Raw genomic sequence first — 26,513 nt, 5'->3', positions numbered from 1 at the left:
TTACAAGGAGAGTTCTATGAGATGTGAAAGCAACCCAGCCAGGAATCTGGCCGCTGGAATCTTGGACCAATTGAATATACAATCTCGTGCCTGGGAGACCTTCCCCAGACCCCCACCCCTTTTAAATATATGAACCTGCCACCCCTATTATTATTATTTTTAATAATATTTTTTAAATTTTCCATTTTAACAATCGTCAAACCACATCATATATTCCAAATTATGCATATTATTCAATAACCAAACAGACCAAATATTATGCCAAATTATAAAATTTTTCGGGGGGACTTCACCATGGTCTGAGGTCGGGGGGCGGCGGATCTGATCACCTCATACTTCTACTGCTTTTCATAATCATTCCCAATAGTTCCCATAAGCCATTCTGATGTTAATCCTCATTACAGTGGTACCTCGGGTTACACATGCTTCAGGTTACATACGCTTCAGGTTACAGACTCCGCTAACCCAGAAATAGTACCTCGGGTTAAGAACTTTGCTTCAGGATGAGAACAGAAATCGTGCTCCAGCGGTGCGGCAGCAGCAGGAGGCCTCATTAGCTAAAGTGGTGCTTCAGGTTAAGAACAGTTTCAGGTTAAGAACGGACCTCTGGAACAAATTAAGTACTTAACCCGAGGTACCACTGTATTTTCCGCAGCCTCTGAGTTGTTCCGGCAAGCGAGATAGCTCGAAACAGTGTGCTTCTGTGTGATTTTTAAGTCCAAGATTCCCCTCCGTAGCTTCGCAGCATCTCTTCACAGACGGAGGTTTCTGCCAAATCCAAAAATCTTCCCGCTGCATGCAAATGCCCAGTCCATTCAGTCCAGATAAAATCCGATCAGGGCATCTGCCCAATACTTTTCCCAGACCAGTCGTCATTCAAACATTAGCCTTTCCAGGGAAGGGTTTTAATTGAAAATCCAAACGTGAAATATTGAAGATTCAACTCCCCCTGACTAGGTAATTTGATTTAACAAGCTGGTCGGTATTTGAACCTGCCACCCCTAAGTTGGGGGGGGGGTCCCCTCTCCCTGCTGCCTGCCATGGGGTGGCCTCCATGCACCTCGATGCAAAATGTGTTGCTGCTTTGAGGGTTGCCAGATTGGGCCAGGGAACCTCTGTCTTTTTGATTGGGCAGCTAAAATAGAACACAATACACGGAGACACTTTTCCTCTCTTAACTTTTCCTCTCCGTGCCGGGAAGACCTTTTGTCTGCTAGATTTCTGCCTGTATAAAAGGTGAAAAGTTGGCAACTCTTAACCGCACGTGTGGCAGGAGAAATCTTACAGGTGTTGATAGTTGTGAAGAACTGAGATGCGAGATGTGGTGGGGGGCGAATGACTTTTAAAAGTCAGGCTGTATAAATGGGCAGAATAAATAAATACAACCAATACATTACACATCCAATGGCAGCAAAATTTCAGCCTCTCAAATGGGTGTTCCCAGTTCCTTCATGTAACCCCCCCCTCCCCACTGGGGCCCTTTGGCCCTAGACTGACACAATCTTGAACACCCCCCCCCCCAAAAAAAATCTTCCCTGCCCCACTGCCAAATAAGGTTGCAGCAACCCTTCCTCTTCAATGACTAGAAACTTGAAAAAAAAACCTAAAAACCCACAAACTACGTAAATTAAAGCTGAGAATGTCAGGCTTCTCTTTTCTATGTGCAATGCTAATGTATGTGCCTTTGTGGAATTAGTCCAGCCATTAGTTTGCATTTGACCCATCTCTGAAAAACAGAAACAAAAAAAGGCTTTAGTTGTCAGTCATTTCCTGTGTCTCCCCTTAAATCCACTGAGAGATTCTTGAAAGTCTGTGTTCTGAGTGTATTTGGAAAAAGAAGAATTGGTTGGTGTGATCCTTTGGCCTTTGCTAGGCTGCCCTGCTGCAAAAGATGGCCAATGGCCTTGCTATGCCTTTCAGGGCTGCAGGACAGAGAATGAATTTTTCTCTCTACCCCCCCCCCCCCAATAAGCTGCACGTACGGAAATTCTCCAGCCACAGGTGGGCAAATTTTTGATTTCCAACAGCTCTTTTGTTGTTGTTGTTGCTGCTGCGACTTTTTTCTCTGGAAGTTTATTGTGAATCGTTCCTAATAACCACCATTTTAAAATGTAATTTCGCCCCGCCTAGCATAATGCATTGGGGTGTTATTTCATTGCTATGGATGGTGTTAGGCAATCTTCCCCTTAGTATATATAAATTTGGCCGGAGAACTGCACCACAAAATTCTGTGAAGTGCAGATTTTGAAGGACGGCTGTGTTTTCTGGTTCAGGGTGATCCAAATTAGGCCGGCTGACCCAAATCTCTCCCCCGTTATCACTATTCCTCTTACACCCAATGCTACTCTTGTGAAGGCTCTTTTAAGTCACCTTGTGACCCTCTCCATCCCAGCAAACACAATGTGCTTTAACTGTATGGTTTAGAGTTCAGGGGACAGCAAACTTTTTCAGCCGTGCGCTGGTCCACCGTCCCTCAGACCATGTGGTGGGCCGGATTATATTTTGAAGAAAAAAATGAAGGAATTCCTATGCCCCACAAATAACCCAGAGATGCATTTTCAATAAAAGCACACATTCTACTCATGTAAAAACACCAGGCTGGCCCCACAAATAACCCAGAGATGCATTTTAAATAAAAGGAAACATTCAACTCATGTACAAACATGCTGATTCCCGGACCGTCCATGGGCCGGATTGAGAAGGCGATTAGGCCGGATCCGGCCCCCGGGCCTTAGTTTGCCTACCCATGGTTTAGATCTAAGAGGTAACAATATGCAAGACCCTTTTAGGGGGCAGAGGATGCCCTCTGCTTTGGAGAATAGTCTGTTAGTTGAGAGCCGATGAGCCCCATCATGATATATATTTAGGTGTCTGTTAGAAGCCAGATTAATTAAGATTAAGGGTTTATTTTGCTGAAATGATGTATCTTCCGCAGGTATGTAAACACCCACCCACCCCCAAGTTTAGCTTGTTTTTTGGATTTCCAGATCACTTGCTAGAATCTGTAGCTCCTTAGGACAATCCTAGGGGCTGTGAAGAAAGAGAAGAATTAAATCAGAACGTGGAACCATACTCTTGGTGGTCAGTGAATCTGGCTCTTCATAATAACAGCGGTAGTAGTATCAGTCACAAAGCTGTTCATTTAACCTCTTCATTCTCAGATCTTTGGCCACATTGACTCATCTCACTCTGTTCCTGCCACTGACATTTGTAAGCTCCTGGAGGGCAGGGACTTTTTCTTTTAATTGGCAATTAATTTAGGGCCCAAGATATAGGGAGTGTTGTTCGTTTCCACCCCACGCACCCACCCTATCAAGAACCCTGTGAGGCGGGTTAGGGCTGGAAGGCAATTTTCTGGAGCATTGTGGCTGAGTAGGGAGTAGAGATTTGAACCCAGACCCTTGTGGTCCTAGACCAACACTCTAACCACTTAACACCATCTTTGGCCATGCTCTGTGAGAAAAGACACTTCTGAATAAGCAAAAAGTGGAGCTGAAGATTCATTAGACCACTGAAGTTAGGATTTCTGCCCCATGTTGGAGCATTTATCCTACCCCTCACCCCACAATATTCATATTAAGATGACACCACCTGTACAGGTGACTGGCCTCTACAGGTGCCAAGGGATTGCAGCAACCTGGGGCCAGGATTAGCTGTCTAGGAAACTGGAGAAGAGGCCTTGAATGCTCCTACGGAGGGAGGGAAGTGCGAGGGTGCAGGAAGGGAGAAAAGAGAAATATTTTGAAGCAGTCTGACGCCCTCCTGGCTGGGACCTATGGGAGCAGCTGTCCCCCGGCCTGTTCCCAGAAAGCAGCGTCACATTATAGAGCAAGAAGCCACAGTGTAAGGAGGTGTGCGTGAATCTGAATTTATGATACGGTTTATGGCATAAGATTGACATAACTCTAATATGACATGAGACCCTCCAGGATGCGCTTTGGTGACTATGGAACCAGCCAGATTCCAGCCCCCTGCTGAAAGGCATTCAGGAATATCCACACACATCTGATTTAAGAATTAACGCATGCAAATTTAGCTGTCAAGTAAATGCAGTCGTACCTTGGATCCTGAACGGCGTGGTACTCAGACACAGTGCTGGATTTGCGTACAGTGGTACCTCAGGATGCGAATGGGATCTGTTCTGGAGCCCCGTTCACATCCTGAAGCGAACGCAACCCGTGCCTGCGCATGTGCAGGTTGCGATTCGCCACTTCCACGCATTCGTGTGACGTCCTTTTGACTGTTTGCGCAAGCGCGAAACCCGAAAGTAACGCGTTCCATTACTTCCGGGTCGCCGCAGAGCGCAACCTGAAAGCGCTCAACCTGAAGCAACTTCATCCTGAGGTATGACTGTATAAGCTAAACAAGCTATAGCTTAGGGCCCTACTCTCTTGGGGGGGCCCCAGAAAATTTAAAGGGGGGAAAAACTGAATGTACATTTCCAAAACATATGATAAAAAACAAATAAAATAAAACCTACATACAGCGACAGTGGCAAATGGCTTTAGATACCTATTAGGTCCATAAATTACCATATAGCATATATTCAACACAAAAAAGAGTGACGGTTTGTTGTTGACAAAGGACTGCTGGATATATAAAGGGCCCCATTACCTTCAGTAGCTTTGTGCCTCATCAAACCTAAATCTGGCCCTGCTCGGACATTTTGGCTCCTGAATGCCGCAAACCCGGAAGTGAGTGTTCCGGTTTGCGAACGTTCTTTGGAATCCAAATGTCCAATGGGGCTTCCACGTCTTCTGATTGGCTGCAGGAGCTTCCTGCAGCCAATCAGAAGCCACGCTTTGGTTTCCAAACATTTTGGAAGTCGAACGGACTTCCGGAATGGATTCCGTGCGACTCCCAAGGTACGACTGTACTCAGCTCCTCATCCATCCACATGATGGTAAGGTGATGCTAAGGTGATGTAAAGGATGTCAAACAAAGATGCCTAGTTTCAGGTAATTGCTCACCATCAGCCATTCTTCACTAAGATGGGCAAGGTGAGAACCAGGCCAGGAAATTCCAGGAGTATGTATGGAAATTATAGAAATTTCACAACCCGCTCCCCTCTCCACTGGCATGCCTTGGCAAAAAGGGTATTAAAAAAATAAAATACCGTATTTTTCGCCCTATAGGACGCACCGGCCCATAGGACGCACCTAGATTTGGGGGGGGGGGGGACAAAGGGGAAAAAATTATTTTCCCCCCCCAGGCGCGGGGCTGGGGCGGGGGAAGCTCGGGCTTCCCCTGACGCCAGCCCCCAGAACAGGACCCAGAGCAATGCCGAAGCTGCGTGCAGCTTTGGCATCGCTCTGGGAGCTTGAGGGGCTGGAGGAGGGGGAAGCCCTCCGCCAGCCTTCTAACCAAGTCGGGGGACAGTGGGAAAGGCGCGCTGCGCCTCCCGCTGTCCCCCGAGTTTGCGGGGCTGGCAACGGGGAGGAGCAGGCTTCTCCCCCCCCCCCCCGCCAGCCTTCTAACCAAGTCAGGGGACAGCGGGAAAGGCCCGCTGCGCCTCCCCGCTGTCCCCCGAGCTTGTGGGGCTGGCGGTGGGGCTCTCCAGGCTTCAGCGAAAGCCTGCATTCGCCCCATAGGACGCACACACATTTCCCCTTCATTTTTGGAGGGGAAAAAGTGCATCCCATAGGGCGAAAAATACGGGTAGATGCAAGGCTTAGTTGGGCTCCCCTAGCGCCAACAGGACAGAACTTATTCAACGCTCCTCTGCTTTGCTTGAAGGGCAGGTATACTTTCTTTTCTTCATAGTGTGGGTTTATGGCAAAATTGTCGTGCCCATGCTTCTGTAGGCTTTTAGACTAGTTAGGGAATCTTCCGCTCCTTAATCAAGATGTGTTAGATATTGTTACTCTATATGCTACCTGCTTAGACTGTAACTTTGCCGCCTAAAGCAGTGTTTTTATATATTCTGTCCCTCCTATTTTTTGTAATAAACCAAGCCTTTTTTATTTCTTCGGGTGATAGCTTCTTGTGGCTATAAGATTGTTGACACACACCCATAAACGAGCACACATCACAACTCCAGCAAAAGAGCCTAAATCTCTCAGCAGTGTGCATATGAATATACACCTGAGTGCTGGCTACGTACCTGGGAGTCCAGGTACACACCTGTAACAACAATGTCTCTTGGGCTAAGCTGGCCCCTACCATTAAGCCCAGTGAGGCAGCAGCCTCGGGTAGCTTATTTGGGTCTTCCCAAAGGGCAGCAAATTATTAGTTAGCCGATTTATTACCAGCTGGGGCTGATGGGAGCTGTGGTCCATAGACCCATCCCCTCCTCAATCATATTAGCCTCATTTCCTTGTAAAGCCCTCTGAGCTAAGGGCTACCACTGCATCTCGCAGCACAGCAGAAATGTTGGTGGGTGTGAAGCAACCATCGCAACTCATAGCTACGGACAGCCTTACCCTCTGTGAATTGTGGAATATATCAAGTGAATTGTCTCACCCTCCTGTTCTCTCTGCCTGCTGGAAAAGTCGCTGTGGGCAGAGTGGGTCAGGATGGGACCGGGTGTGCCTCCCTCTGGGATTATGCATTCCAGATCATTGGTAATTGGTTTCAAACTTCATATGTGGGTGGGGATTGTAGTGCATAAATGCAAAAAAAAAAAAAAATATATAAGTGGGGCGGGACAGTGCTAGAACTCATTTAACTTGTGCTCGTTGCTAGTTTATTTATGGCTCAACACTTTTAATCTTTAAAAAAAATGTTTTTATTGTTATTGACTAGGTTTGTGGGTAAGAAGAGCGGTCTTTGGATAATCTCTGCAGTTGGGTTTGTGATTTTGGTGCCTTACCCAACCCAGCACACTTTCCCCCCTCATTCTGGTCATATGAGAGCAGAGCGGACTGGGTTTCTCAAAGGCTTATTTGTCTGGAATGTCCTCAGTGGGTTGCAGGTTAAAATGAAAGATCGTCTCCCTTTTCTCCGCCCATCCCCCTGGGAGCTGATGCCATATCTGGATAACATCCAGGAGGATCATCTGTGAGGGATTTGCCTCGGCCTTTTTGAAGTTTCAGAGCCTCTTGTTGTGACTTGCTGGTATCATATGCCGGGAAGATTAAGGATGGATACAGAGGGCCGTGGCTCGCAATTCCGGAGGACTGTAAGAAGCCCAGAGCCAGGGTTCCTGTGTCCACGTCCGATACGCTAACCATGGCAGCTAAATGGAACCTCCATAGCCCAAGGCAATGTACCTCTGACTATCAAATGCTGAGAAGAAACAGCAAGGGGAGGGGTTTGGAAGGCTGCTTAGTTCTACCAAAATTAACAGGCCAATGTTTAAAGTATTGAAAACTTTGTAGAATGCCTGCAGATTGAGAGGCTGGAAACAGGCATACTTCACCAATCAACAGTGGTATTGCCTGTTCTCCAAATTCAATACAAATACAGTCGTACCTTGGAAGTCAAACGGAATCCTCCTGCAGCCAATCGGAAGCCGCGGAGGCCCCGTCGGAAATTTGGCTTCAAAAAATAGTTCGCAAACCGGAACAGTTACTTCCAGGTTTGCGGCGTTCGGGAGCCAAAACGTTTGAGAACTAAGCTGTTTGAAAAGCAAGGTACGACTGTAATGACAAATTTTTGTTAGTAGTGAGGGGCCTTTTATGAAAAGGTGTGCGTGCATGAACATACGCACACTTTGGAGAAAACTTTCCGTGTCCTGTCGTGAACTTCCACGATACACCTTTCCCTACTTTTCCTTGCAGGGTCAGCATTTATTTTTACGACCTGTTGGCTGAAAGCCAGCTAAGTGTGTGAGCGACAGAATCCTGGATGTGGTTGTTTGCAATGCCCAGGTTGGCTGCATTCTGGGCATGGGTTGGTGTTTCTCAGAAGTTTGTTGGTGGTTCTCCGAGTAGATCAGGAACGGTGGGCATCCATCTTATGTTTCAAGTTTCGTTCTCAGCCAAAGGTTGGGTTGAGGAGCTGGCACACTCAGAGCGATGGCGACACATAGCAAGCCTGGCCAGTGTGCACTTTGTGGCTTCCCAGCACCGTCCACAATGCCAAGATGCTCTGTGGCAGGCCTGTCTCTGGGAAAGGGTTCCCTCAGCGTGGAAACAAGGGGTTAGTACAGGCAAGCAGCCAATTTCTTTCCTTCTGTACATTCCTGTTTGGTTCTCTTTTCTGGTTCTGCTTGTGAGCTAGTGAGCTACTGAATATCTTCCTATATACATTAAAATGTAATGCTGTCATCACACAGTCCTCATCAAAGGATTTCTAATTGCATGGGGCAAGAAGGGGAGGCTCTAGGGGAGGTTAATGGGGGGGGGGATAGAAGGGTGGTTGGCGAGGGGAGCAGGCAGCCCTACAGCTGTACAGTGTGTGTGTTTTGTATATATGTTTGCTGCTTCATGCACTCTGGTGTTGCCTCTGTGTGCCAAGGGAGGGGTTCTCATTGAGAACCCAACTGCCCCAGAGCTTCAGACCTCCCTGCTCTTCAGGAGCATGAAATGTGCTTCGCCCTGCCTCCATCTGAGCAGCGCGTCAACTTCCCCAGTCTAAAAAGGAGGAGAAGTTGGGAGTGGACTTCCTCCTATAGTGCTTGCTAGAAAAAGCCATTGTGTTTTCTTTATTTTATTCGGCTGGCAGAAGGGGGAGTCTTTCAAACGGTTCTATTTCGGTGCTGCGCGGCTGCCGTTGCCGCACGCCAACGCTGCCCTTCCTAGTGCGTGACCGGGAACTCTGCGCTCACAAGTGGGGGGGGCTCCCCCCTTTCGCGCCAGGAGCTTTCCTTCCCAAATGGGTGGGCCTCCCCCTCCGGCCAGCGCGTCCATAGGTGCCAGTCTGCCACCTGCAAGGTAACGGTGCACATCTTGTGTCAATTTGGGGCGGGGTCCTTCCTTTACTTTCTCTGCTGCTCTGGAGTACGGGGGAAGCCCCTTCCTGAAAGTGCGCTTGCTGTTTTGCAATTTTTGGCTGTGTCACTAAGGGGGGGGGGGGTTCCACCGCCGGGTGGGCTATTTTCAGTGTGCACGAGTGTGTTGTTAAGACAATCCTGGCTTTAAAATAGGAGTTTCTACAAAGCTGGAATATCCAGGTGCGCTGATACGTAGTTGTCCGATGGGAAGGAAAACCCAAATATGGCACCTCTCCTTTGGAAGGGAGGACCAGTTGCTGTTGTTGTTTTGCAGGGCAAGGGGTATTGTGGTGCTTGGGGGTTCCTCCTGTTGAACTACGACCGCTGGATCCCACCTACCCACGCTCTCTCCCCTACCCCCACCCGTTTCCCAGTGACCACTGGAAGGCTTGAGGTGAAGCACGAGGCCTGGTGTGTGGAAGCGAGAGCAGTTGCTGAGTCATCCACAGGCTGGTCTCGCTGATAGACCCAGCAGGCGGGGGCCCGGCTGGGGGGCAAAGAGCTCAGGCGCCCGACCAGCGGCGGAGCACGTTTGCGTGCCTTTCTGGGTTCCGGATCCGGAGCGGATTGGAGGCTTCTGCCGTTGGCTTCCAAGTTCTGCTGGCTCTTCTGGGCCGGGTGGCTCGCCCCACCTGGGGTTCGGCCGCCCAGAAGCGTGGTGGCGTGGTATCTGTGGGGGTCCTCTCAGCCACGTGGTGCCCCTGCTTCTTCCTTGCGTTCGTTCTGACCAAGGGCATGTGAAGTTTCTGCACCACCAGAGCAGCGTAAGAAAGGATCCTCCTCGTCCTGCTATCTCCTTCGCTCCAGCTCCTGGCCTGCTGCAGCTAACTCTCTCCTCGCTTTGCCCATTATCGAGACCCCTGCTTCTCAGATCGCTGCCTGCTATGTCTTCCTGTCCCCCACTCTGACCCCGGGGATGTCTTGCCACTCAGGCCTGCTCTTGACACATGCCAGACCCCGGCGGCTTTCCTCTTCCCGGGCGAGCTCCCAAAATGTCGCACGGCTCAGCGTTTTGTGACTGACCCTTTCCCCCTCGGAAAGTTCCCAGCCGATCTGAAATCGCAGCCGCTGGGTGCTCCGTGCAGCAGCCCATTGCGAGCGTGTGATTGTTAAAGCAAGCTTGCAATCTGAGCGAGCTGTGAATCAGAAGCGGGGAACCTTTTCCAGCCTCCTGGGGAAAGTGGGGGTGCCAGGGGCCCCCCGTCTTGCAGTGGTTGATGGAGCTAGATTCAGAAGTTGGCATAGCTACTTCTGCAGTGGGCAGAACGCTGCCGTTTACAAGACTTGGATTGTGATCGCTATTATTTAAAGGACTCTCTCTCTGCCAGCAAACTTTCCTCGAGAGGCGTTCCCGTCAGTTTGCCTTTAAATTGCAAGCATGGGTTTTCTCGAGCCTGCCTGCAGACAGAGGCTGCCCATGTGCTGCTGACTGGGGCGGGCAACGAACGCGCTTCCTGCTCGGAGTGGCGTGCGCTGCAACGATAAAAACACTTTTGCAGGATGAGGAGAGGGGCTTGCTGGGAGGGCGTCACGCTCTAGAGCCAAGCGGGCTGCGAAATCCCATGCCTTTGTGTAGAGACAGGCCTTTGAGAGAGCGCTGGACTTCCTTGCACAAACCTGAGAGGCTTGGGCCAGGGCCGGCCCTACCATTAGGTAGAGATGAGGTTGCTTGCCTCAGGCAGCAGGTGCTTAGAGGCTGCGAATGAGGCGCTGGGGGGACAGAGGGGTGCTTATATGTCTCACAGCATGCCTGCCCCCCGCTAAGCTAGCCGGGTACCCTCAGGTGCACTGTAGTGCAGGATATCATCCCGTTGCAAAGTGTGGAACTAAGACCACACTCACAGCAGTCAATCAAAGCACTATGATACCACGGTAAACAGTCACGGTTCCAGTTTCAGAATTCAGGGATGCATCCCAGCCAGGTACAAGCCCTCAAGGAGAATACAAACCAGGACTACAAGGAGGTGTTGCTTGGGAGAATGTCTTGCCTGGGGAAAAGTCCTGAGGGTCAGATCCAGAGGCTTGCAGGACCACCTGTGTGGAAGGTTCTCCACCCCTCCTGTATGGGTGGTGGAGCAGATACTTGAAAACGTAGCATGTCTATTCCTTTTCCTTGGAAGAATCTGGTCTGTGTGCAAAACGGGGGGTGGGGGTGGGAATGGTCAGGGGGCTGCTCTGGGAGACAGATGTGGAGTCTGATAGCCAGGAACAACCTTCTCCTATAGATGGTCAGGGATCTATACAGTGGTACCTCGGGTTACATACGCTTCAGGTTACAGACTCTACTAACCCAGAAATGGTGCTTCAGGTTAAGAACTTTGCTTCAGGATAAGAACAGAAATTGTGCTCCGACGGCGCAGCAGCAGCAGGAGGCCCCACTAGCTAAAGTGGTGCTTCAGGTTAAGAACAGTTTCAGGCTAAGAACGGACCTCCAGAATAAATTAAGGTACCACTGTATTGCAGTTTTTAAGGCTATACATTTACAACCACATGCATTTATTGCATTTTAATATTGCTGTGTTGTCTCTTCCCTAACCCTCTCCTCATAACAACCCTGCGAGGTAAGTCAAGCTGAGCCATAGCAACTGAAGGTTGCCCTTGAGCTGACCTTGGAACCTGAATCTCTCCAAATCCTAACCAGACACCCTTTCCGCTCAGTTTCACTAACTAAATAAGAGGTTTTGGGTTTAAAATGTCCTTGAAAGACAATGCAGGGATGTTCTTCTTGGGGGACGCAAGAACCCAACCAGCTCACTTTTGGTAAACCACTTTGAGTTTTCTTTCTTCTTCTTTTTGCAATCAGACAGTGTGTAAATCTTACGAAATAAATAAAATAAATGGAAACTCTCCTGAGGGGAAATCTCTTGAAATTGACCCGTATACAGTGGTACCTTGGGTTACATATGCTTCAGGTTATAGACGCTTCAGGTTGCAGACTCCGCTAACGCAGAAATAGTACCTCAGGTTAAGAACTTTGCTTCAGGATGAGAACAGAAATCGCGCAGCAGTGGCGGGAGGCCCCATTTGCTAAGGTGGTGTCTCAGGTTAAGAACAGTTTCAGGTTAAGAACGGACCTTCGGGACAAATTAAGTACGTAACCAGAGGTACCACTGTAGTCAGAACTGGCAGTGTCTATGAATTCAAGTCCATTGTTGCTCCTGTGGCGTTATTACTCTTATTACTACTTTTGCAATTCATTCCTATTGCGGTTGTGTTCTCGTTTTTCCGCAGTGCACCCAAATGTTTCCGGCCCCTGTGATGAACGGGCTCCCTGCCCCGCCAGGCGACCCCGCGCACCCCGGCGGCTGGAATGAGTTTTGCGAGCACCATGCCATCTCCACCGCCAGAGAGCTGGCCCGCAAGTACCTCCTCTTTGTCAGCGAGAACCCCCAGCACGAAGTCCTGGCGGCCGAGAACTTCTCCCTCCAGTTTGCCGACCTTTTCCAGCAGTACTTCCGCAACGAGGTGAAGGATGGCTTTGCCATGAACCGATTCCGCATTCTCCCCTTCAGCAGGGTGCGGGATTACCGGGAGACCGGCCGGAAGCAGCCGGGGGGCTCCCTCGGGGGCGTCGTGGCCAAAGCCGAAGTGGAGCTGGCTGACCAGGCCGCCAGGGGCCCGGAGGCCCACCCCCGAAGCCTGACCAAGGCCTGGAGCTCGGAGAACCTTGCAGGAACGGCTTCCCCCTTGGCCGCGAGGAGACCCTTTTCCCTGGACCGCCTGAGGAGGAGTTGGCGCAGCTTTTTCCGCAGGAGGTCCTTGGAGCCAGCCCCCGGAGGAGGGGAGATACTGGACTCCGTTTCAAAGCCTGGCCTTGCCCGGAAGTTCTTCCCGTGGGCCCTTTCGCAAGACCCCTCTTCTCAGATTCAGAAAGAGGGCAGTCTGAAATACTGGATGGTGACCGAGGCTACGATGGACAGTGGGGCTTGCTGGCAGAGGTGCCGGCTGGTTTTGCGGAGAGCGGGGGCTTTGGACAACGACGATTACATCCTGGAGGTGTTTGATCCCCCCAAGGTGAGTGAAGGGAGCCGCTCCCAGAGGCCTCTCTCTCTGTCTCTATGGCTTGTTGCGGTTTTGGTTGCTTGCTCTTCTGAAGCACAACTATGCCTTGTTTCCAGTAAGCAGAATTTGTCGCTTCCTGCATTTTCATTCATCCTCATGGCAAGAACCACTGAGGTGGGGCGTTTTGCCCAGAGGCTTTGTCTGTTTCCTACGGTGCACAATTATATTTCCAGAGTCCTACTGCTAGTAGAGGGCAAGGGGTTGCTTTAGATCAGGCATAGCCAAGCTCCGGCCCTCCAGATGTTTGGGACTACAATTCCCATCATCCCTGACCACTGGTCCTGTTAGCTAGGGGTGATGGGATTTGTAGTCCCAGACATCTGGAGGGCCGGAGCTTGGCTATGCCTTGCCTATGGTGTGTTGGCACTTTGCGTGTGGGAAAGGAGACCCATTTTTGTGTGTGTGAATCTTCTACTAGAATGGTGGTGGTGTTGTTGTTGTTTACGTTTTCTTGACTGGTGAGAAGGACTTGGTTAAACGGTGCTTGCCCTAGTGAAAGTAGTGATCATCATCTTCCCAAGGGAGGTGGGTTTACTGAAAGTGAAACTGAGCTGGGGAGATGCTTTGTCTCTAGGTCTAAGCTTAGATGTGGGGTAGACATCGCCTCCCCCACTAGGCCTTTTTTCAGTTGTGCATTCATGGTGGTTTTGAGGCTGCGAATGTGATCCCGCTTTCGGTGCAGTTTTGCAACAGCAAGAAAGTTTGGGGGTGCTTTGTTTCTAATTGGGATGTGTCTCGCCAAACCAAAAATGATCAGGGGGGGTGTTGGTGTGACTCCCCTATAAATAAAGGCCGCAGACTTGGAGACGTTTTATTTTCGAGAAAAGGAAAATAAGAGCCGCCATTACAGAGGTTTATGGAGAAAATGGGCCGAGGAGAGTTTTCATCCTGTCGTAACACAGGAATTTGTTGACATCCGGTGATGCCGAATGTTGGAGGAGCCAGATAAAAGGAATTTGTTATTTACACAGCCCACAGTTGTTGTTGTTTATAAATGTTTTTATTTATTTTCAAAATTGCAAAAAAGCATAAAGATCAACATAATGTAACATTTGGCTTGGCAAACATACAATCCTGGCGATCCATGCTAGAATCAGAGTCCATCAGCTTATTCCAAAAGGTCTCCCACATCCTTCCATGTGTGTTTGGTGGTTTTCTTCCATGATCTTAGTCTCTTATAGCCTGTGAATGGCTACCAGGAGCTACAGAGTGATAAACGATCAGATTTTCCCTGTGCTGCTCATACGTCAGTTTTTCTGCCAATGCTACCATACAGAATCGAGTACAGTCGTACCTTCGTTTTCGAACATTTTGGCTCACGAACGCTGCAAACCCAGAAGTGACTGCTCTGGTTTGTGAACTGTTTTTGGAAGCCGAACGTCCGACGGGACTTCCGTGGCTTCTGATTGGCTGCAGGAGCTTTCTGCAGCCAATCAGAAGCCACGCTTTGGTTTCTGAAAGTTTTGGAAGTCAAACTGACTTCCAGAACGGATTCCGTTCAACTTCCAAGGTACGACTGTATACCAAGATTCAGTATTTGCCAAATTCCTAGCACCTCGCAACTTCCAGCCACACTGCAGGTAGCAGAAGGTGCAGCTGGCCTTTATTGGTGAATCTCTGGCCAGGTTTTCCCTGTGAGAGATGGGCACACAGGTAGGTTGGCCGTATTTCATTAAAGACTTTAGACAAGGGTAGTCCAGTGCATGGCCCTCTGCAACATATTATGCCCCCCCCAGCCCTCGTCCTGCCTTTCCAAAGCCAGGTAAATGAGGTGTTGGGCTTTGAGAAGGAAGAAGAAGAAGAGTTTGGATTTGATATCCCGCTTTATTACTACCCTAAGGGGTCTCAAAGGGACGTGGGTGGCACTGTGGGTTAAACCACAGAGCCTAGAACTTGCCGATCAGAAGGTCAGTGGTTTGAATCCCTGCTACGGGGTGAGCTCTCATCGCTCGGTCCCAGCTCCTGCCCACGTAGCAGTTTGAAAGCATGTCAAAGTGCAAGTAGATAAATAGGTACCACTCTGGCGGGAAGGTAAACGGCGTTTCCGTGTGCTGTTCTGGTTCGCCAGAAGTGGCTTAGTCATGCTGGCCACATGACCCGGAAGCTGCACGCCGGCTCCCTCGGCCAGTAAAGCGAGATGAGCGCCACAACCCCAGAGTCGTCCATGACTGGACCTAACGGTCAGGAGTCCCTTTACCTTTATATTGAACCAGGGATGCAGGAGGCGCTGTGGTCTAAACCACTGAGCCTCTTGGGCTTGCCGATCAGAAGGTCGGCGGTTCGAATCCCCATGACGGGGTGAGCTCCCGTTGCTCGGTCCCTGCTTCTGCCAACCTAGCAGTTCGAAAGCACGTCAAAGTGCAAGTAGATAAATAGGTACCACTCCAGCGGGAAGGTAAACGGCGTTTCCGTGCGCTGCTCTGGTTTCGCCAGAATGACCTGGCAAAACTGTCTGCGGACAAACGCCGGCTCCCTTGGCCTGTAAAGAGAGATGAGCGCCACAACCCCAGAGTCATTTGCGACTGGACTTAACTGTCAGGGGCCCTTTACCTTTACCTTTTTACCAGGGAGGCAGCAGTGAAAGTAGAGAGGGAAAGAAGGTCAGTAGCAGTTTAGGATTTTTATCAGTTGCTGCCACCACCCCTCTCACCTGGTCCACATGTGAGCATTTTTTCTCTATTCACTTGGACTGAGTGAGGGACCCTGGGCTGCGGAGGCCATGGCCGCCCCAGAACTGCAGACCACGCCATTCAATCTCCCTCTGATTCAGTTCACATTGATTCCAAAACAACTTGCAAACCAAAAGGCAACTATCCTTTGAAATTCACCCTTGCCCCAATGTTAGTTCTCTACCCAGCCAATGTTTACAAAAAATGCAAATCTTAGGGGGGAAATGTAATGTATTATTAAAACAATGCATACATTTGTGAAAGTATATTAGGGGAAAGTGCTTGCAAAAATGTCTACATTCATCAAAACTGAAACCTTTTCTATTCTGTCAGGCCTATGCAGGCAATTAGGAATTCCCTTTTCCACAATATCTGATTTTAACTTTTTTATGTGGCTTTTATTGCATGGTTCTGTGTGCAGTTGTTGTGAACCGCTTTGATATTTTCTTTATAAATTAGCTGGATATAAGTATCTTTGCAAACAAACAAATGACGTGTTCCTTGGGAGAAACTTGCACTAAAGCGCATTCTGATTTTCAGGATGATCTAAGATAAACAAATTGCAGAATTGCCGCAGAAATGTGGAGAACTGGCTATAAGAGCTGTTTTGCAGTGGAACGGACTCCCTTGGGAGGTTGTGGACTCCCCTTCCTTGGAGGTTTTTAAATAGAGGTTGGACGGCCGTTTGTCATGGATGGTTTAGCTGAGATTCCTGCATTGCAGGGGGTTGGACTAGATGACCCTCGAAGGTCCCTTCCATCTCGACAATTCTTTAAAACTGGGGGAAATGAGAAACCAAGATAACCTGCAACTGACAGGCCCTTCCATCCCTTTTCTCTTTGAGAGATTTCTTGATTTAACCCAGATATGATGATGATGATGATGATGATGATGATGATGATAATAATACAGTGGTACCTTGGGTTACATATGCTTCAGGTTACAGACTCCGCTAACCCAGAAATAGTGCTTCAGGTTAAGAACGTTCCTTCAGGATGAGAACAGAAATTGCATGGTTGCGGCTAAAGTGGTGCTTCACGTTAAGAACAGTTTCAGGTTAAGAACAGACCTCCAGAATGAATTAAGTACTTAACCCGAGGTGTTGTTGTTTAGTTGTTTAGTCGTGTCCAACTCTTCGTGACCCCATGGGCCAGAGCACGCCAGGCACTCCTGTCTTCCACTGCCTCCCCCAGTTTGGTCAGACTCATGCTGGTAGCTTCGAGAACACTGTCCCACCATCTCGTTCTCTGTCGTCCCCTTCTCCTTGTGCCCTCCATCTTTCCCAACATCAGGGTCTTTTCCGGGGAGTCTTCTCTTCTCATGAGGTGGCCAAAGTATTGGAGCCTCAGCTTCACAATCTGTCCTTCCAGTGAGCACTCAGGGCTGATGGATAGGTTTGATCTTCTTGCAGCCCATGAGACTCTCAAGAGTCTCCTCCAGCACCATAACTCAAAAGCATCAATTCTTCGGCGATCAGCCTTCTATATGGTCCAGCTCTCACTTCCATACATCACTACTGGGAAAACCATAGCTTTAACCCGAGGTACCACTGTAATAATAATAATTTATTATTTATACCCCGCCCATCTGGCTGGGTTTCCCCAGCCACTCTGGGCGGCTTTCAACAGAATATTAAAATACAACAGAGATGGGGGCAAGTTGCGGTGGGGGGGGGCGCCTCTGACAGTTTGGTTGCCTTGTTGGGATGGAATCAACAGATAGCAGCTCCCCTCCTTTGGCAAGTAGAGCTGCTTTTACATGTCTGCAAAAAATTGGCCCCTGCATATCTCATGGGAGAGTAAATGCTCTTTCCATCTCTTTTGGGGTGTGTGTGTGTGCGCACGCATGTTTGCGCACTCGATCCTGGCTGCTGCCCCAAAGGAAGGTTTGTGAATGGCGAAAGCCTTTTCGCCTGGAAAATTTTGTAAGTGCAGGTCACAATGAAGATAGGAAAGGCCATCAGTAATAAGAATTGTCTTCTTCTTTTTTTGCAGAGGAGAAATTTGCTCTCCTCCCTCCTCTCTTCCATGCCTTCAAAGCGCCCCCCCCCTCCCATGTTAAAACAGGAATCTATTCATCCGGCGCACAGAGGCCGGCAATTAATAGAGAGCCGAGGACGGGGATTGAATTTAAACTCACGTAGGCTTGCCAAAGGATTTGGTGTTTGGCGTTCGCTCTCCTCTCTCCCCAACCCCCAGCCCTTCAGGAACTAAATATAGCTCCGTGGGGCCGTGTCGGATGCGAGTGTCTTCCGGAGGACTCAACAACATAACATTCTCCTCATGCAGCTTTGGCCTTCCTTTAATGAGAGAATATTTTCTACACACCGCAGCTCCCCCCACAACAGGGGGAGGCAGTCTGCGTTTGCCCTTAAGTTACAAATGTGTGAGGGAATAAGTATTAAGTGCTGTTGTTGTTGTTTTAAAAAAAGAGGGCAGAGGGGGTACTTCTTAGGTTTGCCGCAAATCCAGCGATTTCTTGTGCCGGGGAGCTCCGTTGCATTTCAAGAGATTCCTGCCGAACCCCCAGTGCATAAATGCTGCTTTCTCTGCGTCAAATTCGTTCGTTCGTTATTGCATTTATATCCCATCTTTTTCCTCCAAGGAGCTGAAGGCGACAAGCACGTTTCCCTCTTCGTTTAATTCCCACAACAACCCTTTGAGGTAGGCTAGGCGGAGAAGCTGCAAGAGGCCCCAAGGTCACCCAGATTTGAACCCTGGTCTCCCAGGTCCCTAGTCTGGCACTGCACCGCACCGGCTCATAATTAACATTAATTATTTATTGATTAAGAGCTTTTAGTATACGTTTATTTGTTAAACGGATTTTTGTGCTCTCCCCTCAGGGTACATTGCCCATACCCTGGCAGTTTCCGGGGGGGGGGGGGATGTTTTAAAAAAGAAGCTTAGAAGCATAATAAGATCTCAAGTTAAATCCAGCAAATTTGCCATTTTCAAAAACCACAAACAGATCAGCAGCAAAACTTTTTTTTCCTCCCTTTAACATAGGACTGGGATTTTATTTTTAAAGGTTTTAAGAGTTCTCATAAAATTTGGCCGTGACAAGGACCTTCCATGTTTCTCGCTGGGGAGGGAATTCCAAAGGGGTGGAGCCACCACTGAGAAGGCCCTGTCTCTTCCAAGGGAGAACGGAGGAGCCGGCTTTTGAAGGAGATCCACCTACACCTTGGAGTGCATGGCTTGGAATGCAGCAAGGAGTATAAGTGACTTGATAACATGCTAAGGTTCTCCCCCCCCCCCAAAAAAAAATCAATCCACTTTCATCCTTTGGTAATCTTTAAAAGCAAGCCTGGTCTCTGGATGGATCAGAGGTATATTTCAGACTAGCTAGTGCAGGGAATGGGGGCAGATTCCTCCCTCTGCCCCCCTGACTGTGCATGTTAACTTTGCCCCACAGAAATTATAAAGCGAGCAGGGGTGTTAGAGAAAACTGTTGCCTCTGCAGATCCTACTATCTAGCACTATCTCAAAGACTCAAGCCTGCAAGTGATGCTAGTTTTGCTATTCCTAAACTGGCTCTGATCTAGATGCTTTCCCTGGGTTCTGCCTCTTGGTCACATCAAGAACTATCTTTGGTCTCAGCTGCAAATAAAATGTTTTAAGCGTGTTTCAAGTACAGTATACAGTGGGACCCTAGATAGCGATGGTGAGCCTTATGGAAAATTCAAGCTACAGTGATACCTTGGTTTGCATACGTCATATGTTTTGGATTACAAACATGTCAAACCCGGAAGTGCGTGTCCCGGTTTGCAGCTTTTTTTTTTTTTGCTTACAACCCCCTTTTTTTGGATTATGAACAATTTTTGGGGGGAGGCCCCATTGGCGAAAGCATGCCTTGGGTTACAACCTGTTTTGGTTTACAAACGGACCTCCGGAGCGGATTATGGTTGTAAACTAAGGTATACCACTGTATTCTTAAAAACTTTTTTTTTTTTTAAAAAAAGAAGCATTTTCAGAACTTTTTTTTATATGTATGTAGATTCCACATTTCTTTATTTTTATTTCATTTAGGTGATTTATATACCACTGTTCACTCAACAGCAGCAACAGCAACAAAGATCCCAGGGCGGTTCACAAAGAAATGTCATGTTTAAAAAGCAAAAGGCAATTAATGTGAAAAGTAATTAGAAGACAACCCCAGTTAAAACTTCAGATAGATCAAAAATCCCTTAAGAGGCCTGAGAGAATGAGAGCAATTTTGCCTGGTCATGAAAGGACGGCAGAATGGACTCTGGGCAGTCCTCTTTGGGGAGGGAATCCCAGCTAAAAATGCATCATCGCTGCTAGTGAAAGGACCTGATGAATGGCATCATCAGATGACCCCTGAATCTCGGCAGGTGTTCCATTAGGTACCTGGGGCAATGCCACATAGGTGCAGGCTGTAGTCATGGACATGCTATGTGATCTGATGGTGAATTTGGGGTGACCTAATTCAAAAATCCTGAGGATCCATGGGCTTTTACCTCCCCCCTCCCAAGCAGCCTTCTTTATTGCTAATAAACCCTTATCTCCCTCCCGATTGCTTGCCGATCAGCTGCTTCCTTTCAGCACCCCCTTCCCTCTTGTTTGCCTTAGTGTCCTTTCCTTAGCTGGAGCAGTTTTTTGCTCCTCCTTTTCTTCTAATTTCTCTCCTCATTGCTTTAGTATTCCTGTCTCCTCTCCTTGCAAGTTCTCTGTCTTTACCTCCCTCCTCCCAGGCAGCCTCCTTTATTGCTAGCGTCCCTTATCTCCTTCCCGATCGCTTGCCGATCAGCGGCTTTGTTTCAACACCCACTTCCCTCTTTAATAAAAAAGAAAAGAAAAGCATGATCTGCCTTTTGCCCCTGGGCAATTCGGCTCCAGGGACCATGCATTCACTCTATAAGACGCACAGACATTTCCCCTTACTTTTTAGGGAGAAAAAAGTGTGTCTTATGGAGCGAAAAATACGGTAAGTACTTTTAGTGCCCAGAAACCTTGCACCTGCAGTCTCTACTAGGTGTAGCAGAGGGGGATAGCTCAGTCAGTAGAGATATCCCTTACTCTTAATCTCAGGGTTGTGGGTTTGAGCCAAAGATTCCTGCATTTTGGGGGTTGGGCTGGATGACCTTTGTGGTTCCTTCCAGCTCTGCAGTTCTAGGATTCTAATAGTTTCCAAATTGTCTTCAAGGGAAGCTCAGCATAGAATGCATTGCCAAAAGAGAACCAGAGGTCAGATCACTGTGGCCAAGATAGCAATGTCCCAGAGACTTTGCAGCTGGTGAAAGGCACTTCAACCCCAGACTGGGGGAATGTGGATCTCTCCAGAGCAGAGTATTAAACAGAGCCAGGAGGTGATCCACCCACTGAGCTTCTGTCTTGCTAGGATCGAGCGTCACCTTATTGGCTGCCATCCTGCTGTTGGTTCAGTACTTCTTGTGTAAACACACAAATACTGTATTCCAGATTGTGACATGTTTCTTACCGGTAAAAGGATGTGTTGATTTATTCTTTCTGATGGTTTTATCCACTTCCGCAGCGTCACTTGGAGATTTTCACACTTCGTCTCTCCTGCCAGGTCTTTCAGGGCATTTGAGGTGCCAGCTGGCCACTAGGCGAAGGAGCATGTGTCAAGAACGGCACGCATGACAATGTTTATATGGTGTGCTTTTCTGTTTGCAGTGTGTGTGTGTGTGTGTGTGTGTGTGTGTGTGTGTGTGTGTTGAACTCAAGGAGCAGATATTCTGACTCTTGGCAGAACTTTTAGCACTCAGTTTGTCTCACAGTTGAGGTTCGGCAAACTTTTTCTTTTTTTCCTTTCCCCTCTTAATTTAACGTGCCATGCAAAGCAATGTTTGCTTTCATCTAGCAAATCCAGCTCTTGGAACACGATGCTCTTGAAATGGTTTTGGACATGGTGTTGGGGGAGAATCCAGAAACAGAGAGACTAAAGCCCAGATTTCAACGCAGGAGGGGGACTTGGCCTAAAAATTGGGTGCCTCAAAAGGAGAAGAATTGGCAGATTCTGTGCCATCGAGCTTCTCCCTTGGGCATCCCCTGGCCACAGGTGATGGATGGACAGCTGAAAGGATACTGGAATCAATAATTCCAGGAAAGCATTTTTCAGGGTGGGTGGGGGCTGTTTCCCCCTTTGAGAGCTGACTCGACTATTCTGCCAGGTTCCAGCCCAGAGCAATACAGTATTTACAGCCAAGCTGAAAAATCCCATGAAAATTGGTACTTCCAACGGAAGCATCTGTAGTCATTTTATTTCAACCAGATGTTACGGCAGGAGAAGGCTTCGGGAAGAGAGGATGTGCTCTTTTGTGCTGTGTTTAGCACCTGGCAACTTGGGCTAATATGTGGCCCTTGAGGCAACACTCTCCGGCCCTCAGGACTCTCCCCAGTCCTTGCTCCTGCCTGACTCTGCTCTGTCAGCTGAACGGCAATAAAGCATCTTGCTTGAGCAGATGTGGCCCAGAGATGTCCAGGCTTGACTCCAGCCCAGCAAGCATTTCTCTACCTGAGATCCTGGAAGAGTAGTCACAGAAGGTAATAGGGGTGTTTGCATGTTACATGCAGCAAACATGCAATCTGTGTACATGTCAACAATACCTCAACACCTTAAGGGCCACCTCTCCCCGTATGAACTGACCCACACCCTGCGCTTGTCATCTGAGGCCCTTCTCTATGTCCCTACTCCTAGAGAGGTTCGGTGGGTGGCAACAAGAGAACAGGCCTTTTCGGTGGTGGCTCCCCAACTGTGGAATGTTCTCCCCAGAAAGGCTCGCCTCGCACCGTCATTACACATCTTTAGACGCCAGGTAAAACATTCCTCTTTACCCGGGCCTATGGCTATTAAATAATCTACGGCCTGTGAAAGTGTGCGGGAAAAGAGTTATTATGGTGATTATTTTGCCTTTAGGCTGTCTGCCAGTATGTTTTTAATTAGGTTTTTTATCATGGAAGTTTTGTAATGTGTTTCCATTGCTGTACACCACCCTGAGATCTTTTGATAAAGAGCAGTATATAAATTGAAACAACAACAACAGTACAATCTTTCGCACAAACACTTGGACATTTATAGAGATGGGTTGTGCCAGTGTTCAGTATATATGAATAATCTGAGCTAGATTGGAACAGGCAATTCCCCGCCTGCCCTTTTCCACTGTTGAGGGCTATATTTTACTGGGGTTGATCTGTTGGCAAGGGCTGCATACTGGTACCCCATTTTTTTTTTTGGCCTTGTGTAACTTGGTTGAGGAGGGGACGCGGGTGGCGCTGTGGGTAAAAGCCTCAGCGCCTAGGGCTTGCCGATCGGAAGGTTGACGGTTCGAATCCCCGTGGCGGGGTGCGCTTCCGCTGCTTGGTCCCAGCGCCTGCCAACCTAGCAGTTCAAAAGCACCTTCGGGTGCAAGTAGATAAATAGGGACCGCTTACTAGCGGGAAGGTAAATGGCGTTTCCGTGTGCGGCTCTGGCTCGCCAGAGCAGCTTTGTCACGCTGGCCACGTGACCCGGAAGTGTCTCCGGACAGCGCTGGCCCCCGGCCTCTTGAGTGAGATGGGCGCACAACCCCAGAGTCTGTCAAGACTGGCCCGTACGGGCAGGGGTACCTTTACCTTTACCTTTAACTTGGTTGAGGACTGCCAATTTCTCCCCCCACGCTAGGCTTGATGGACAGTTAGTCTGGAATAAGGATGGAATGCATAAAAATTTGAAATATAAATAATTCCTTGGAGTAAAGACGTCATTTTTGTTGCAAAGCGAGATTCTTAGCTTCTCCAGCAAATCAGAAGGTGGAACTTGGTTAGAACTGAACGTGGAAATGTTTTGCAATTTCCAAGGCCCCGTTGTATGGGAACTGAGAGTCCTGTGGCTTTCTGTTCCCATAAATTTCTCCAGTGACTCCCCTCACTTAATCACACTTGCTTCCTTCCCTCTGAGCCCCTTTGCTTGGTCCCAGTAATTTGGGACCAATTTGGAATGTTGATAATTTAACAGAATATGCTGATATTTTATTTGGTTTTTATTAATTGGCATGCACAAAGCTTAGTCAGGCCTCTGCCCCTTGGAGCTTCCAATCTAAAGTTTGCTGATTGGGAGAAAGAAAGTGTGGGATGACACTTGTTTTGTTGTAATGTCATCTAACCTCCCTGCAAACAAATCAGAGTGAATGTGAATTAAATAGCCAGCATTGTCCAATCTCCTTGCAAACGAACCAGAATGAGTGCTCAGTTCAGCAGGTGGTGCCCCGATCTTTCTTGTGTTCTTTTCTTCTGGGCCAAAGCTGAACTGAGGTGGGGATGTGCAGATGTGCGAAACTGTGGTTTGTGCAGGGTAAACCGGCCAGCCAGGGGAGGAGAAGAAGAGTTTGGATTTGATATCCCACTTTATCACTACCCTAAGGAGTCTCAAAGGGACGCGGGTGGCACTGTGGGTTAAACCACAGAGCCTAGGACTTGCTGATCAGGTCGGCGGTTCGAATCCCCACAACGGGGTGAGCTCCCGTTGCTCGGTCCCTGCTCCTGCCCACCTAGCAGTTTGAAAGCACGTCAAAGTGCAAGTAGATCAATAGGTACCGCTGTGGCGGGAAGGTAAACGGCGTTTCCGTGCGCTGCTCTGGTTCGCCAGAATCAGCTTAGTCATGCTGGCCACATGACCCAGAAGCTGTACGCCAGCTCCCTCAGCCAATAAAGCGAGATGAGCACTGCAACCCCAGAGTCGGTCACGACTGGACCTAATGGTCAGGGGTCCCTTTACCTTTACCTAAGGGGTCTCAAAGCGGCTAACAATCTCCTTTCCCTTCCTCCCCCACAACAAACACTCTGTGAGGTGAGTGAGGCTGAGAGACTTCAGAGAAGTGTGACTAGCCCAAGGTCACCCAGCAGCTGCATGTGGAGGAGCGGGGAATCGAACCCGGTTCACCAGATTACGAGTCCACCGCTCTTAACCACTATACCACATTAGAAAGGATGGAACGGGTTGTTGGCCCAAGTTGTGTGTTCCAGGTATCCTCACTTCGAAGTGGCTGTTCACTGGGGCTCCTTGGTTTGCATGGGGGAGACGGCGAGGCCTGGGCCTCCTCCACAGACTACAAAGCGTACACCTTGCAAAACATGACCCACAATCCTTTGCAAGGTGCAGGAATCCCCAGAGCAAAGGACTCAACCTGCAGAGGGTTTCCTGCCGGCAGAACGTTTTGAAACCTCCATCCGTCTGTGACGCAGCCGCTTGTTCCATTTCCCATTCTGAAACCTGGAGACTTACCACAGCAATGTCTTTTTGCCCCTCCTTTCCATACTTGCAAAACCCGTGGGGTGGATAGGGGTGGGCGAGTGTGGGGACCCCCCAGCCCACTCGTTCCAGATACATCTGCTCTGCTCTTCGGATTCTTGTGCTAGATTTCTCTGGAGGCACGGCGGGAGAACCTTGCAGCCCTGAGCCACGGCAGGCCTAACCGCAGGCCCGGCTCGGAAGTCCCTGGGCTGGCTGGCGCCTTTGTGAATGGAGCAGAAGTCTTTTGCAAAGCTGCCTTTCATTCATAGGGAGGGTGGGGGGGGGCCCTGCTTGCAAAGAGCTGCTTTGCCGCACAGCTTCCTCTTTGGAAGGGGCAGCAGCCCTGAGCTCCTTTTCGGTTACGGCACCGAAACTGTTTTGATATGGGAGTGGGTGGGAGTGGGGTGGGGAGTTGGTTGAAGCGAAGATGCCAAACTTGGCTTTTTGACGAGCCTCTGAAACATAAAGGTAAAGGGACCCCTGACCATTAGGTCCAGTCGTGACCGACTCTGGGGTTGCGGCGCTCATCTCGCTTTATTGGCCGAAGGAGCCGGCGTACAGCTTCCGGGTCGTGTGGCCAGCATGACTAAGCCGCTTCTGGCGAACCAGAGCAGCGCATGGAAACGCCGTTTACCTTACCACCAGAGCGGTACCTATTTATCTACTTGCACTTTGACGTGCTTTCGAACTGCTAGGTTGGCAGGAGCAGGGACCGAGCAACGGGAGCTCACCCAGTCGCGGGGATTCGAAACATAGCTGTCAACTTTTCCCTTTTCTTGCGAGGAATCCTATTCGGAATAATGGAATTTCCCTTAAAAAAGGGAAAACGTTGACAGCTATGCTCTGAAACAGCTCTTGTGCAAATACTCACCCGCATTTCTCTGTTTATTTCTTCCTGACTTCTGTTTCTTAAAATGTTTATATCTCGCTTGCCTTTTGGCGGCCAAGCTGTCCCTTGCAGCTGCTGTTGGACTCCTGTTCCCATCATCCCTGACCAGGGGTTGTGTTGACTTGGACTGATGGGAGTTGGAGTCCAACAGGGATGGAGAGGAGGGGGGAAACCAGCGCGGTTCAGATTTTAATGCGAACCTGCCTGATTTGCACCTTCCGAAAGTGTCCGTAAACTGAAACTCGGCTGTCGCCCGAAATTCGCACCTCTCCAGATTTTGTGGTTTCTCCAAACAAATAAGGCACACAAAGTGAGAGGCATATATTAGTGAAAATAACGTATAAAAAGGAGTATGTTGGGGAAAGTTGCTTTGTACGCAATGTGCCTTTGAGAGCAAGCAAGAAACGAGAGATTGAAAGAGACTGAAATTGACAGGTATGCCTATCCATCAAACAGCTTCTGGAGGCCTCAAAAGCACAAGAGAAACAAGTCTTGTTGGTTCAGGCTTTGTCTCTGAGGCAGGGGCTGAATCCAAAATTTCTTGCGTAGAAAGATTGGTGTATAGGAGGAGGCAGGTTGAAGCAATAGAAAAACGTTCCAGACCATCCCTGGTTCTGCGGTACGCCTTTGAAAGTCTGTGCCCTGCCTTTGAATCTGTAAACAGATTTCAAATTACTTTTTCTCCGTAGGAAGGGGTTAGCATAGAGCACTCGGCAGAGAAGGGGTCGTGTAGATGAACATTGGGCCAAAGCTTCGGAGATCCTGG

The 26,513-nt window shown here is 48.9% G+C and overlaps 1 protein-coding gene across 2 annotated transcripts in view; it reads left to right on the top strand.

Moving 5' to 3' along the window:
* SH2B3 (SH2B adaptor protein 3) overlaps positions 1 to 26,513 on the top strand; it is a 72,604-nt gene that overhangs the window by 2,631 nt on the left and 43,460 nt on the right. Inside the window, exons 1-2 of one of the 2 annotated variants that reach the window (XM_028741310.2) lie at positions 8,598 to 8,816; positions 12,107 to 12,889. In XM_028741310.2, coding sequence (XP_028597143.2) covers positions 12,116 to 12,889 — 774 coding nt within the window. In that variant the 5' untranslated portion in view covers positions 8,598 to 8,816; positions 12,107 to 12,115. Of the gene's footprint in view, positions 1 to 8,597; positions 8,817 to 12,106; positions 12,890 to 26,513 lie in introns of those variants that run through there. The other variant, XM_028741309.2, reaches the window with a different exon arrangement.

This window comes from Podarcis muralis, chromosome 7, assembly GCF_964188315.1.
Source record: "Podarcis muralis chromosome 7, rPodMur119.hap1.1, whole genome shotgun sequence".
Taxonomy (NCBI): Eukaryota; Metazoa; Chordata; class Lepidosauria; order Squamata; family Lacertidae; genus Podarcis; species Podarcis muralis.
Note: the sequence above shows the minus strand (reverse complement) of the source record. Positions and strands in the feature narration are given on the sequence as shown.